The sequence below is a fragment of the Misgurnus anguillicaudatus genome, chromosome 23 (genome assembly GCF_027580225.2).
Source record: "Misgurnus anguillicaudatus chromosome 23, ASM2758022v2, whole genome shotgun sequence".
NCBI lineage: Eukaryota > Metazoa > Chordata > Actinopteri > Cypriniformes > Cobitidae > Misgurnus > Misgurnus anguillicaudatus.
The window spans coordinates 17,175,489-17,190,663 of NC_073359.2; the positions used below are offsets into that span (position 1 = coordinate 17,175,489).

General features: G+C 41.0%; 1 protein-coding gene across 1 annotated transcript in view; it reads right to left on the bottom strand.

The window, feature by feature from the left end:
* Positions 1-15,175, bottom strand: part of cpamd8 (C3 and PZP like alpha-2-macroglobulin domain containing 8) — a 67,467-nt gene that overhangs the window by 37,918 nt on the left and 14,374 nt on the right. The window contains exons 22-29 of the mRNA XM_073861445.1: positions 12,798-12,937; positions 12,639-12,690; positions 12,229-12,527; positions 11,219-11,444; positions 8,855-9,031; positions 8,629-8,710; positions 4,102-4,258; positions 2,507-2,581 (exon numbers count right to left, since the gene is read on the bottom strand). Of these exons, the coding sequence (XP_073717546.1) occupies positions 2,507-2,581; positions 4,102-4,258; positions 8,629-8,710; positions 8,855-9,031; positions 11,219-11,444; positions 12,229-12,527; positions 12,639-12,690; positions 12,798-12,937 (1,208 nt within the window). The remainder of the gene's footprint in view (positions 1-2,506; positions 2,582-4,101; positions 4,259-8,628; positions 8,711-8,854; positions 9,032-11,218; positions 11,445-12,228; positions 12,528-12,638; positions 12,691-12,797; positions 12,938-15,175) is intronic.

The window sequence follows — 15,175 nt, forward strand, 5'->3', positions numbered from 1 at the left end:
CTCTTGCTCGGACCTGAATGCTCACATCTTGGACTCTTGCTCGGACCTGAATGCTTGCATCTTGGACTCTTGTTCGGACCTGAATGCGTGCCTCTTGGACTCTTGCTCGGACCTGAATGCGCACCTCTTGGACTCTTGCTCGGACCTGAATGCGCGCCTCTTGGACTCTTGCTCGGACCTGAATGCGCGCCTCTTGGACTCTTGTTCGGACCTGAATGCGCACCTCTTGGACTCTTGCTCGGACCTGAATGCGCGCCTCTTGGACTCTTGCTCGGACCTGAATGCGCGCCTCTTGGACTCTTGCTCGGACCTGAATGCGCGCATCTTGGACTCTTGCTCGGACCTGAATGCGCACATCTTGGACTCTTGCTCGGACCTGAAGGCGCGCGTCTTGGACTTTTGCTGGGACCTGAAGGCGCGCGTCTTGGACTCTTGCTCGGACCTGAATGCGCGCCTCTTGGACTCTTGCTCGGACCTGAATGCGTGCCTCTTGGACTCTTGCTCGGACCTGAAGGCGCGCGTCTTGGACTTTTGCTCGGACCTGAAGGCGCGCCTCTTGGACTCTTGCTCGGACCTGAATGCGCGCGTCTTGGACTCTTGCTCGGACCTAAATGCGCACGTACTGGACTCTTGCTCGGACCTGAATGCGCGCGTCTTGGAATGTGTGCGGCATGGACCTGAACCATAGCACCTGAACTTGTAATATGCGTGGCTCTGACATTTCCTTGCACTAGAGAGATTGTTAGGCGCGCAGAGGGTTAAAACCAGTGAGTTTGTTGTTCCCACTCCCTGGCACATAGGAAATTTTAGACTTTATGACGCAGATGGATTAATGGCAACAGTTTTAAGAAGGTTGTGATCATGACGGTGTTGCCCTTGCTTCTTTTTTTGTCCACCATTAAAGTGACTTGTCATAAGTAAAGTAGTGGGGCAGTAGTTTAATAAATGAGTAAACTACTGCCTAACTACTGATACTATCGTGTATTGGCGATCTCACGGGCTGACTATAGGACGATCTCAAAATTACAACACTAGTATACTGTCCATGTCCAGAAAGGTAATAAAAACATCATTAAAGTAGTCCATGTGACATCAGTGGGTCAGTTAGAATGTGTTGAAGCATCGAAAATACATTTTGGTCCAAAAATAACAAAAATTACGACTTTATTCAGCATTGTCTTCTGTTCCACGTCTGTTGTAAAGTTGCAGTCACGTGGTTCTTGCGCATGCGCTTCACAACAGACATGGAAGAGAAGACAATGCTGAATAAAGTCGTAATTTTTGTTATTTTTGGACCAAAATGTATTTTCGATGCTTCAACACATTCTTACTGACCCATTGAAGTCACATGTACTACTTTGAAGATGTTTTTATTACCTTTCTGGACATGGACAGTATACAGTTACTAGATTTTCAATGGAGGGTCAACAAGCTCTCGGACTAAATATAAAACATCTTAAACTGTGTTCTGAAGATGAACGGAGGTCTTACGGGTTTGGAACGACACAAGGGCGATTCATTAATGACATTATTTTGATTTTTGGGTGAAATATCCCTTTAATGATGCTACACATCGGGAAAGATTTGGCAGTAGATCAAGTTAACACTAAACTCGTTTCCCTCCATTGACAATTTAACTCGTCAATTTAGAGAAAATGTTTCCCTGCCAATGACGAGTTTTTACGGCAATCCACATTTCCGCTATTATCCACCAGGTGGCGCTCTTACCCAACTTATAAAACTTGGAAGTTTTTCCTTAGGGCAAACAGTTCAAATTCAAAAATTTTATGTTTTGAGGATTGCTCTGATATGATCAAAAGTCCTTCATAAAAATTTTATTATCTCAGCTTTTTGCTCAAAATTTGGTATTTTTGAAGAAACCTACCGATATCTGAGAAGTGATCAAATAAGAACAAATGAAGGGAGGATAAAACTTCTGTTCTTTCATTTGATATATTGTACGTTTATATATTTAAAGAAGAACATTTTCTGGAAGGCATTAAACATTTAAATCATAAAAAATGCTGATGCTGGCTGGCAACTTTTTTTTTTAAACGCTGGCGGGGAAAGAGTTAAAGGATAATTTTTAAAAATCATTATTGTCCAAACATGGATGAACTGCATCGCTGACTGCATTAATGAAATTGCTATAGAGACTGTGCTATGGATTTCATGTGCATTTAATGGAAATGTCAAATGTCTTTTAGGTTTGAGACCAGCAATGTGGGAAGACTGAAAACGAATTTAGAAGAATTCCATTGTCTCTGCATGTTCCAATCATAGATCTTTAGATTTAGACAGCAGGCTTCCATATTAGATTACCCATCACTAAGCTGAAAGAAAAATTGTTGATTCCCTGCCAGAACATCAATCATCTTATGAAGCAGGAACGCACTCTTAACACAGATCCCGGATACTTGTGCGAAAATGATGTCTAAGAGATCTGGCTAAAAAGTGGTTTAATGAAACAGAAGATAAACAAGATCCATCGTGAAAGTTTTCTCACCTCAGTTATAATCCCGGTTTCCATTAGAGCTGCCACCACATATGCAGTCAAAGAGATCTTTCCATGAATTCCACCCTTTAATTGGACAAGACAACTTTCAGCAGAGTGATGACATATAACACTTTATTCTCATTTTTCCTAGTTGGGTGACAGCTTGTTAAAGGTCACGTTCTTTCTGATCCAATTTTTAAACCCTAGTTAGTGTGTAATGTTGCTATAATAGCATAAATAATACCTGAAAAACTATAAAGGTCAAAGTTCACTGCCAGGCAATATATTTTCTTTAACAGAATTCGCCTTTCAAAGCCTACAGCGAACGGCCGGTTTGGACTACAGCCATCTACTTCCTGCATTAATGACATCACTAGAACAGTTTAGGCTTGTTTGAGATGCAGCTTGCCTTGCCTGAAATTCAGACGAGAGCAGACGGCTGCAGTAAGGGGAGGAGTGAAAAAAGAGCTTTAAAGTCAGACACTTCACCAATCTCGCAGTCCAGTCGACTACAAACGTCAGCATAGGCAGAGATCACGTTCGCGTATTTTATCGCGGATTAAATAGATGCAACTTAAATACCAATAAATTCATTTACATAAAGATGTTTATAATGAGAATCAACGAAGGTGAACTGTTCGTTACTGGAAAAGGTTACTTAGTAAATGTTGGGATGAATAAATCTAGTGGTAATACAAATTCGTTTCTGTTGTGTGAAATATAAACAGCTCACAGTACAAATACATCAACACCAATACAGAAGTTTACAGGAATTCATAAAAAATATAAATGTCATAGTAAAGAACAATTGAATTAATATAAAAACTACTACAGGAATTAGAGTTTTTAGAATTAACAAGTCATCAGCTGACATAACCTGGCCAATGAGCATTAAGCTGTGTCGTCAGCAAGTCTTTTCCCGTCGTGCTTTTCGTCAACGCAGTCGGTGGAGAGCAACTGCGCTCGGCTGTAGAATCCGACGAGCCCGCCTCTCCATCGCGAGAGTTATTTTGCACACGTCAGCGTGACATCAGAGCAAGTCGGACGTAAGTCGGACACTTTTCTAACCGACATGCATCTTGCGCGGATCACCGGTGATCGATTCTGCGCAGAATTTGCTCATCTCAAACAAGCCTAATGTTGACTAAACCCCGCCCACAGGAATACGGCAGTCACCAGCTAAGCTAACAGCAAGCTAAGCTGCTATCGAATCACGACACACTAAACAAGCTACACAATCCGAACTTGTTACGTATTTCTAAAGGAACATCAGCCCGTTTTTAGGACAGTGAAAACAGGGGTATACAGATAAGTCAATTCTGTGAAAAATAATGTCTTTTTTACATGTGAAACATGAACACGTTATATTGTGCACTGTAAACACAATCAAAGCTTTAAAAACACAGAAAGAATGGGACCTTTAAAGGATACAAATACTGGGGTCTTGAGGTCGAAGTTATTTTAAAACATTTTGCTTGACTAGTCATGATAAGGTCTTTAAAATAATCACATTTCCATGCAGACCTCTTCTAGAAAATGTATACATTTACAAAATCTCAAACATTATGAAAATCTCAACAACAGGATGGCCTCCGTTCATGTACCTGCAGGTCTTTGTTGAGTATCCGGCCCATTGCTGGAAAGGATCCTTCTTCTTTTTGATGAGAGATCAACCAGGATTTAGCAGCACGTAGTTCTTCAGGGTCAATGAAGATGAAGCCACGAGACTGGGCAAATGATTTTAGCACGAATGCAGTTAGCCTGGAGGAGCAAGAGGTGACAGAGCCCAACACTTAAATTTAAAATTGTTTTTAAGTTTTCAAAAACGTAAAAATATAAATCAGTCTGTGTAATGATTAGACGCCACATTGAAAACTCTTGAATATTAACTATTTCCCCGCTATTGACAAGTTAACTCGTCAATGAAGAGAAACGCTTCCCTGCCAATGACGAGTATTTCTGGCAATCCGTAATACCGCTATTATCCACCAGGTGGCGACTCATTTGCAACTTGTAAAACCAGAAAGTATCGCCCAAGGGCAAACAGCTGTATGTCCGTGTATGTTTTGAGGATCGCTCTGAATCTGATCTCTTTCAAAAGTCCTTCACAAAAATGGAATTATCTCTCAAAATTTGGTGTTTTTGCAGAAACCTACACATATTTGAGAGGTGATACGAAGTATAGAAGAACTATATGAAGGTAGGTTGTTTTTTGTTTGAAAGCAGATTGTCTTGGTTGTTTATATATTTAAAGAAGAACATTTTCTGGAAGGCATTAAACTTTTGTGAAAATCATGAAAAATGCTGGCGCTGGCTGGCAACTTAAAAAAACGCTAGCAAGAAAAGAGTTAATAAGGTGAAGTCACACTACCTTACAGCTATTAAAAATAGGTACCCCCTTGTGGCCTAGATTACTCTCAATTTAACAGGCAGTCCAAACAGTTAATGATTCCTAACTTGTTTTCTTTGTATGTAGCCAAAACTCTTAAAATAAAATGCTTATTTCCCAAAAAGTGGGGAAGCCTCCAAAACTCTAGAACTTTGACAGATGTCAGAAACAACTAATGGAGTCCATGAGTCATCTGACCCTTTCAAGTTCTCTAAAAACATGCAACGCGTGTGCTAGTTTGTTTTAACAGCAACATGGCATGTCATGATGACATTCCCTGAATGGGCCAAATGATGATACAAGCTGACATCACTGAAAGTTAAGGTCAATACGTAAACAATCAGGGAGTTTTTTCACAGCGTGTGTTGGGGGACAAAACACACAAACAACAATATGGAGTCATTGCACGTCATTATGTTTGGACATGATGTTTCCCAAGTGACTAGAACATTTAGCCTACAGGATTTTTTATAATGTTGAGAAATACTGAGTCAACATTTACTGCATAAGTGTAGGAAAAGATTGTAGATATGATAAAAACATCTAAGAATGAAGAGGACATCTGCAGTTTCTTCAAGTAAGTTTTGCCTAGATGTCCATTCAAAGGTCTGCAAGGTGGTTTTCCTCAAAATGAAGCCTTCCTTGTAAGAAGCCACATTACCAATGTTTTGAGACGTTATTACCTTTGCAATGACTCCCAAGAAAAACAGCACTCTTAAAATGAACATCCATGGCAGACCACTATTACCATGCAAACTAAGTAAGATCCCCAAATGTAAGTATCCGTTTTATCAATGTAGTTAAAAGCTATTAAAAAAGTTGCAACCAAATGTTGGAAGATATATGGTGTTGTTCTCTATGGCCACAGCATGCATGGTTTTGCTTTCTGTGGAGTACATTTCATTTTCAATTCATTTTGCATACTGAACCTAACAATTCCACTTTGATTTCCACCTGATCAACAAGATACTGTTGCCTTTCCCTTTATAAAGTTTAAAAAATGTAACAAAAGTCCTCAAGTCCAGTATGTGGAGATTTGGTAAGTGTCAGTTTGAAACCACCAATCTGTGAACTAGCACCAATGTATACTTAAGCACCAGGTTTCCCAAAGAAGACATTTTGGCTTGACCATGGCCACCATAGTCCAAAATGGTAGCTTAAAGGAAAGTCCTTGCCCCCCTCAAGTATTTCTTTCTTCAAGAACAGCTTCACCAAGGAAAACAGCCTTAAAAGGACACTTTCAGTTAAACGAGGTCCCATACAATGCTGGGAAAGTAAGATGCAAGTCCTGCAGCAGGCTTACAGGAGTTTGGAGGACTGCTGGGGGTTTCTAGGGGATGTAGTATAGATTACTACCGCATGTGGCTTTCATTGGATCCATACGTGCTGATGCCAATCAGTGATGCCAGAAGATGGGTTGCCAGGTCCGGTCCGAGATCTAAACAACCTCCCCTCTCCATTAGAAAACATCCTCAGACATTACAAAACTCTACTATAGCGGCATCCACCTTCCAGGCAATTGTAAATGAAAGTTTCCAGAACATTACGTGCTTTTTTCACTGAAGTAGATTAGTTAAGAAGGTCTTGGCATTACTGGGGCACCAAGGCGCTGATGGGGACATTAAATACTTGCTGCATCATTATGGCCAATCTTTTCATTAAGAACTGCAATTTCCTTTCCTATCATTCAGCCCAACCTGGGACACATTAACAGAACTTTGAAGCTGCTGTTAACCTAGTAATAAATTATCTGTTTGAATATCTAAAACCGGATCTGAAACAAAAGAAGGGTTGTTCAGGCTTTATCAGAAGAATGAATAAGACTTTGACATCTACTTAACAAGGTATTCTCAACAATGAAAACGTCATTCTTGGAGGCCTAAAGTATAATTTATGGTCGTGCGTAGGTTATACGCCATAGGTTATGCATAGGTTGTGCGTAGCTCTGGGTTGGCTGACACACACCTCGCCAAAATTTTAACAACATGTCGGTTCTATGCGGACCACAATTGCTGTGACTGGTCCTCTAGAACCCCTCACGTCAGGTAAAAGAAATCGGAGTCACATTTCTTCATAGGCATTTCCGCTTGCAATGGTAAGAACAAAGATGGGCCAAGTGGAGGAGTGATTTAATGCAAACTGCAACAAAAATCGCTGCCTATTTACCTCCAACACTGCTTGTCTTCTTACATCATACACAACAAGCTGCTGCTTCTTCTTCTTCTTCGTTTGTGGGTTCACTGGCCAAGCTGCTTCTTCTTTGGCTGTTGCACTGCTACTGTGGGCTACATGTGTAGATACTGCCTACTAGCGGTCTGCATGTATAATTGCACGTGGACACAGACAACGATGCAGAAGTATAGTGCCGAGGCTACGCCGTAGGACTTACGCACAACTATAATGAGCCATCAGACAACAAGTTCTTCGCATGAGTAACATTAGGTGGTCTTTGAAATTTCCAAAATGTATTGCGCAAGTGAATGTCCATGCAGCTGAGATAAACCCAGCCTGATCTCTCAAATTTGTTTGGGATAGTCACAGAATTCTTTGCTAATTTTTCCGTGGCATTCTCACGGATTGGTTACTCAACTGTTTTGTCCTATTTTCTTACCATTGTCGCTTCGATTTAGGGTTAAATTTACATGAAATGACATCCGTGAGAATGCCACGGAAAAAGACAGTCCGTAGCAGGGCCACGAAAAAATGCGGAGATCCGTGAGAATGGCACGGAAAAATTTGCAAAAAATTCCGTGACTATCCCATGGAACTTTGTGAGATCACGTTGGATAAACCATACAAAACGCATGCACAAAGCAAGCACATGCACGAACTTGTGCATGAAATGTGCAAACGTTTTCACAAACAAATCATGGTTCACCAAAAACGTTTGTACTAAAATGTATTCTAAATGTACGAACGAACGTTTCAACCACACATATGCAATTATTAGCGAATGAGGCCCATTATGTCTTACTCATAACTTGATTAGTTTGACAATGGTTTGCAAAAATTTTAGACTTTGAATGAACTCAGATGTCAAACTACCTTTAAAGTTTACAGTCCATACCACATGCCACACAAACTACTTTATACAGGATAGAGAGGTGACACAGATCAAGTATGTGCCCGACAATTAACCTATCCAAGAGTGAAAGCTAACCTTATTTTCTGTGTGTCCAATTGGGGTAGAAACTCTTACCCTTACAGGGGGCATAGTGAATGATGGCTGTTCAGGACGATGGGAAGAAATCCCCCGAAACAACCAATAAATCTGTAGTCTGGTGAGTCGAGTCAGGGAGCTTATTACTAGTTTGTTAATAAGGCTCTAGGGTACAGTCCAGTGTTTTACAATCCAAGCCTCTATTAAAAGTCAGAGAACCAATAAATGAATCATTTTAATTTTTGTACTAAGCAAAACAGTCCGGATAAAGTTTTCTATTCCATGCTGTGTTCCATTCGAGTTCTCAGACAACACAAACATTGCACTTCCAACCTCAGCTTTAGCCTTTCATCATAAATCAGTTTGAGTAGCATAAAGTCATGATACGAGGACATTTGGAAAAAAAATAACGAGTTCCCGAAAACCAAACAGGGATGTTTGCGTACTTCACCTTTCTCTGACTGACTCTGTGGGTTAAATAAAGGACAAACTAGAAAAAAAAAACATGGTTTGCGCTATTGTAATTAAATCCAACTTCTTAGCAGACATGGCATGTACAGACTTCACATGGCAAAAGCTTACCACATGCTTCCGGAGGAATCTCTTTCCCCGAAGGCACTGTAGGAACCATCCTGCCTCTTGTATGTAAGCTGCCTCTGATAACCTGCCAGGCACATTCGAAGACCCAAGGCATTGTTTGCACTGCATATGCACAGACCTTCAATCACTTATATAATAATAATAATTCTTTACATGATTAAGGACTGAGAAGACACATTTAAGAAAGAAGGCATGTTCTGTCTTGCACCTTGAAGTAGGTAGTCTGTTGCCTCTGCCTCCACCTCTGGGCTGAGCTGATGGGTTTTCTGTAGGTACTTGAGTACGAAGACGTTGGGAGCGAAGTGGATCATATTCTGCTCACCACAACCGAAGGGAAGGCGGAGAAGCTTGTGAAGGTTATTGAGCGTTGGGCCCATAACATCACCTGGGACACAAAACAGTCACCTTAGATACTATACATTTACATTGCATTTGGCAGACGCATTTGATCCGAAGCAAATTACAGTGCTTTACAATTGCAGTTTCAATCAGACTTGTGTGTTTAAATACTTTCTAATAGTCAACTAAAAGTACAGGAATTGTACGAACAATGTTCTATTTGTTGTTTATTCCAACATATCAATGGGGCTGTTTACACTTGGTATTAAGACGTGTTTTCATCGATCGGATCACAAGTGGACGTGAGAGACACATCAAGTTTACACCTGGAACTTAAATCGATCTCTTTTGTCCACTTTCGACCGCTTCTGTCCTGAATATTGTAAGGGGGTGGTCTGTTGAGACTGTGGGCGAGTCTTTCTGCTATCAAAAATGCGAGCGGGAGTAATGCTGAGTTTTTATGGACGCGAACTAATGTTATGTCAGAGTCCACTGGTTTTTTGTAAGTAAACATGCTGCACAGTGTTTGTACATGTATATGTTAAAGCTTTTTCTGAATTTTCAGCGCAATTGATGAAATGGGATCGCACAACTTTCACACACTTGCAAAATGAAACTGCAGAGATCAGCCACTTTAGTTTTATCAATGAAAGGGTAAAAATAGCTCTCTACACCGTGTGTTCGTGCCAGAAGTCAGAAAAGACGTAAAACATTGTGCTCAGTACCTCAGATTAGATAAATGGGCGGAGAGAAGGGTCTCGCGTGCGGCTGTTCGAACACATTCAACCACATGTGCATTTACACTACAAAAGCAATCCGATCTAAAGGGGTTTTGACTACCTCTGAATGTGGTTGAAAGTGGTCGAAAGTGGACGAGCTCAAAACGTTTTGAACACCGTTTACACCTGGCATTAACGTCGTCCACTTGTGATCCGATCGAGGAAAACGCATGTTAATGCCAAGTGTAAACAGCCTCAATGTTACAATGGCTTAACCAATGGAACAGGTTTGGGTTGGGACAACCTTTTTGTGAAACCAAATTCAATTTCAAAATCTCGGATAATCGAACATGAAAGAACAATTTGTTTTTTTTGTGAAACCAAATTCAATTTCAAAATCTCGGATAATCGAACATGAAAGTACAATTTGTTTTTGGGTGGCTAGATACCAAACTGAGTGACACTCCAAGTAAAGAGTTTGGTTCCAAAACGCAATAAATCCATTTTGACTAATTTGGATAAAAATGTGTTTTCTATACCAAGAAAGTGACAAAATGAAAACCACTATTTACTGTTACAAACTTTCACATAGCATCTTTAGGTTATAAAAACATTAAAAATTCAAATCCATAATTTGAGTTTCAAAGATTTATTATAAAAACTGATTATTTTTTCCGCAAAATGCAATAAATCCATGAAGTTTTTTTTCAAAATGCTATGAATCTATTGAATCAATATATAAATGTGCATTCATCTTTGCCATGTTATATTCATTTAGTTGACTAGTGGTCTACACTGATAAAAAAATAAACATTAGCGGCATTAATCAAAACACTTACTTTGTCATATTAAGAACACCGTCCTTGCTGCGGTCATTCTTGGGACGTCGTCGCTAAACTTTTTTTGACAGCGATTAGCTGTAAAATGTTTTGGTCCTGCTTGATTTTTGTTGACTTTGAGTAAAATAATGGAAAGTTTTTGATAATATCCCCTGGGCTCAATGTGTTAGCATGACAGAAGCTTGATGCTGTCGGGTGAGAACAAGCAACAGCCGGCATTTTTTCATCGCCCAAGTGCCTCTCAAGCAAATTATTCGATTTTGATTGCTAACGTTTCTTCCCCAACACAGAAAACCACCAAAGGTTTATCAATGCCATCAAAATTACGAAAGTTTTGTATTTGTTTGATGATCACAAAGTACAAAGTAGATGAGGAAAACTAGGATTCTGTGTGTATTCAAAGCGCCGCCATCATTGTTTACAATGCGTGGAATGGTGCGCTGTGATTGGTTAAGCGGATTTATTGCATTCTGCAGAGAAGGAAGACTGGCGTTTATCGCGTTTTGGAAAAAATGGTAGAAAAGATGACAGAATAACACAGCGGATATCGGATTTTGCATAAAATTAAAAATGTACCTTTTAATACTGACCTGATACAATACTGATTTTGGCCGTAACTTTTTTTTTTAAATGGTGTTTATCGCATTTGGAACTAAACTCTTCAAATATTCTCACCAATCATAGAAGCAGTGGCTCTCTCTGAGCCCGGTACCACATTTTGTGGGACTCCCAGAGTAAAGGCCTCATTGTGGTTCTCATCTGCATCTTCTTTGCGCCAGATCCTAAACTCGCCGACAGAACCCCAGCCAGTGGAAAAACCGATATGCCGTACATGAGCTGTAAGTGGTCCAGCCCACTGCATGATCAGGCTCTCGCTGGATGGCTCTAGGCCGTGGCCCACCTATTACAAACAAGACATAGTAACACCCTGTCAAAATGATGAAGCGATCAGCACATGACATATTCAAGATTTGCATGTGCTCATTCATAGGAAACTAAACAAAGTATGACTACACTATAATGCAATAATAACAACATGGAAACTAATTAAGTTCTACTCAAAAAGCAGTTTGATGAATACTGCACTTTACAAGCACAGGGGACTCATAAAAAACAACTGCCAAGTCTTGGCAAAGGATGCTCACCTTCAGCATACACAGACTCAGTCAGTCCCATAAACAGGCAGGCCAGTCATATTTTGTCATTAAATCTTAAACCATTTAAAATGAATCATGGATACAGTAAAAATAGCTCACTATCTTAACAAATTCGACCCCAGCGCTGTATTATGGCTCCCTTTGGTGAGTGGTGTAATTTCGGTGTTGGATCAGAATCTTTCCAATGCCAATAAGTGCAATAGTCACAGATGCCTGGGTCTTTATGGGTCTAAATGTAAATGTAATGTAATCTCTTTGCGGTGACATCAGCCGGGAGAGTATGACCTCACTAATACACCCTTAACTACTGACCCTGGTGCCAGGACAAATCCAACATAAATTAAATGCAAACACAAACAACTACACAAACACATGCCACTCCAGGCACCTAACAAGTCTACAACATGATGTAATGGCATTCGAAATTAAGATAATCCAAATTCTGGTCAGCTATAAAATCATCCATCAGTGAATCATAGCAGGCACATTTTTAACAACTTATAACTACACAATCAAATACTGTCCTACCTGCACGCCACCTTCTCTCCAGCTGATCCAAAAGCTGCGAAACTCATCCCACGAGAGGATGCCTGCCGTTGGGGCACTGGTGACAGGCTCCCCCATCTTGCCCCGTGAGATCCAGGAGCGCGAATTCTGCCGACCACCCAGCACAATCTCCACCATTTCCGTGCTGTCGTGCGCAGTGGGCGAGAGAGCAATGTGGGCATCATTGTGGCTTTTGACAGATACTTGAACGTGCGTGACTTTGGCCGGCTTCTTCACGTATTGATACTCGTATTTGTTGGGTGTGGAGATGTGAATTCGTTCTGCAATACATCAGGAGTGAAATATTAGGGAATAACTTACATTGTACCTACTTTGTATAGTGGGACCAACAATATAACCAAATTAATGAAGAATGAAAAAGATCTGTTTACCATTTGGGCAAAAGAAGACGCTGTATGTGTACTCTCTAGGTAAACCTTCAGGCTTAAGGGAATAAAGCAAGAAGGGAAGGATATTAATAACTTGTTAACCCTGGTGTGCACCCAAAAAACACCCATGAGATACAAAACAATTAGATCCAAGGTTCCCACCTCCACCAGTACGCTCCTGCGGACATAGTCAATGCCCGCTGGGCTTCTCCGGTCTTCTTGTTCTTCACCAGCTTTGGCCCCTTTGCTGGCCTGCAGTCCATCCGAGCAACAGCTCGGCTCACTATAGGCCACAGCATGAGCTGCGGAGGAAAAGAAATGTTAAATGTAGGAGCATGGAGAGCACCTGCATTTTAGGTGCAAATAACGGGACAAATTTGATCAAACATTCAAATAAGAGTGCAAACATGGGACACTCCCGGCAGCAATTTGGCAGCAAAATGTCTTCCGGGATCCTGATGGCCTGTATACACACATGGCTCTCCAGCAGGATGGCTACTTGCCAGCCAAGTCCCTTTGTATGTGGGTAGTGAAAAGGAAGGACGTGGAGCCGGGGGACTCGGACAGAGCTGTAGGGGGCTATTGGCCAGCACTGACCTGCAAATTCATTGACATGCCACAGACCCCCAAACTAACCCAAACTATCTCCTACTACCCCCTTACGTACTTTTCCTCAAGACCGTTCGATTACCCGAAAAACATCATTGCTGTCCGGAAGGGTCATTACGTACGAGTCAATGAAACGGGTTTAACTTGGCAACGATGCTCTTGTAAAGCTGAAATGGTGCAATGTTTAGGAAAACTCAAGCTGAAACAAGTCAAGTAGGAATACGTGACAGCGATATAACATTAATATTCCAATGAATGTATGTTTTGAAGAGAACTTAATCTTTTTTGACAATGTAATAATATGAGAAACCTTCTGCAAACAGCGGAAAGAATAAATATAACTTTGTCAAACTTGTCACATTTAACAGACTCAAAAAGCAGTCAGCATGTGGCTAGCATTGACATGCGTTCCTTGGACACTGTTTAAATAGCATCCCAGGATGCATTTATAAAGTTAGTTATATGAATGCAAAGTTTGCAGAGCTGTTTTAACAAATCTTAAACAAGTTGCTTCATAAATGCCATACATTTGAAGACTGCATAACTCTACAAGAAGTACAAAAAGTACCGAATATGTACATTTAAATATGATGGCACATTGAATCACATTGGTTCTTGTATTTATCATGACTAGTTGTAATGTGTGTTTTATCATCACAAAACATGCAAGAACCAATCAGATTCAATGTTATTAAAGTACCAACATATCTGAACTTTCCACGCTGATCTGTATTTTTCCATGCAACATATTGATAAGCTTAAAATATGAATTGTTTTCTCTGACAAATGTATTCGATTACATTTAGATTACATTAACTCTTTTCCTGCCATTGATGAGTTAACTAAAAGAAACCACTTCCCTGCCAATGACGAGTTTTTACGGCAATTCGTATTTCTCCTATTATCCACCAGGTGGCGCTCTTACACAACTTATAAAACCAGGAAGCATCCACTAAGACCAAAGAGTAAAAACTTTGTGTATGTTTTGATCATTGATCTGAATCTGATCTCTAATGCTGCGTTTACACCAGCCACGGTAGAGGCATCAAGCACGGGTGATTTCAATGTTAAGTCAATGTGAAGACGCGTTGACGCACGGCTGGAGGTCTCGCGGCGCGAATGAGGCGTTTAGCACGACGCGGTAGATGCGATTCCGCCTCATTCGCTTGTCTAGTTCGCGCAAATTGAGTGCTTCCACGGCAAACGTGCGAGTTGAAAAATTTGAACTTTGTTGGAAAAACGCGCCACGGTAACTAATCAGGAGTTTGCTTTAGTAGCGACGTGATTACAGAAAGCGAGCGGAGTCCCAGAAGCCCCTCCCATGACGCGAATTTCCATGTGAATGTCTCGATGACTAGAATTTCACGTGCGGCTTTTACGCATGAATGAAGCGAGTACACTCAAACTGTTCAAGCGGCAAACTAGATTTTGACGCCTCAAACGCAGCTGGTGAAAACGCAGCATAATGCTGCGTTAAGACCAGCCGCGGTAGAGGAGTCAAGCGCAAATGATTTCAATGTAAAGACGCATGTCTGGAGTTCTAATGCAGGGTTTACACCAAACGCGTTTTGGGCGTCAAAATCGCGTCTACCGCGCCTAGTTTGCCGCTTGAACACTTTGAATGCATTCGCGCGTGTAGAGCGGAGTAGACGCGCGGAAAAAGCAAGCATTTGATGCGCGTCCGAAGCAACATCCGCTTCTTGTGGGAGGGGCAACTGCTGTGCGAGTGTCTGTTTGCAAGATGACTGATGTTACTTGTGCATTTATCAAGAGAGTTACCAGTTTGTATTGGGTAACCTTACTATAGGGGGAAAATAAACGGCGCGGGTCGATAAACGTCACGTGACTCAAAAGTGTGTATTACAACTTGCCAGGTTGCCCAAAGTCCTTACTGACACTCTTCCAAGCGAGGTCCTTTTGATTTCTGTCTC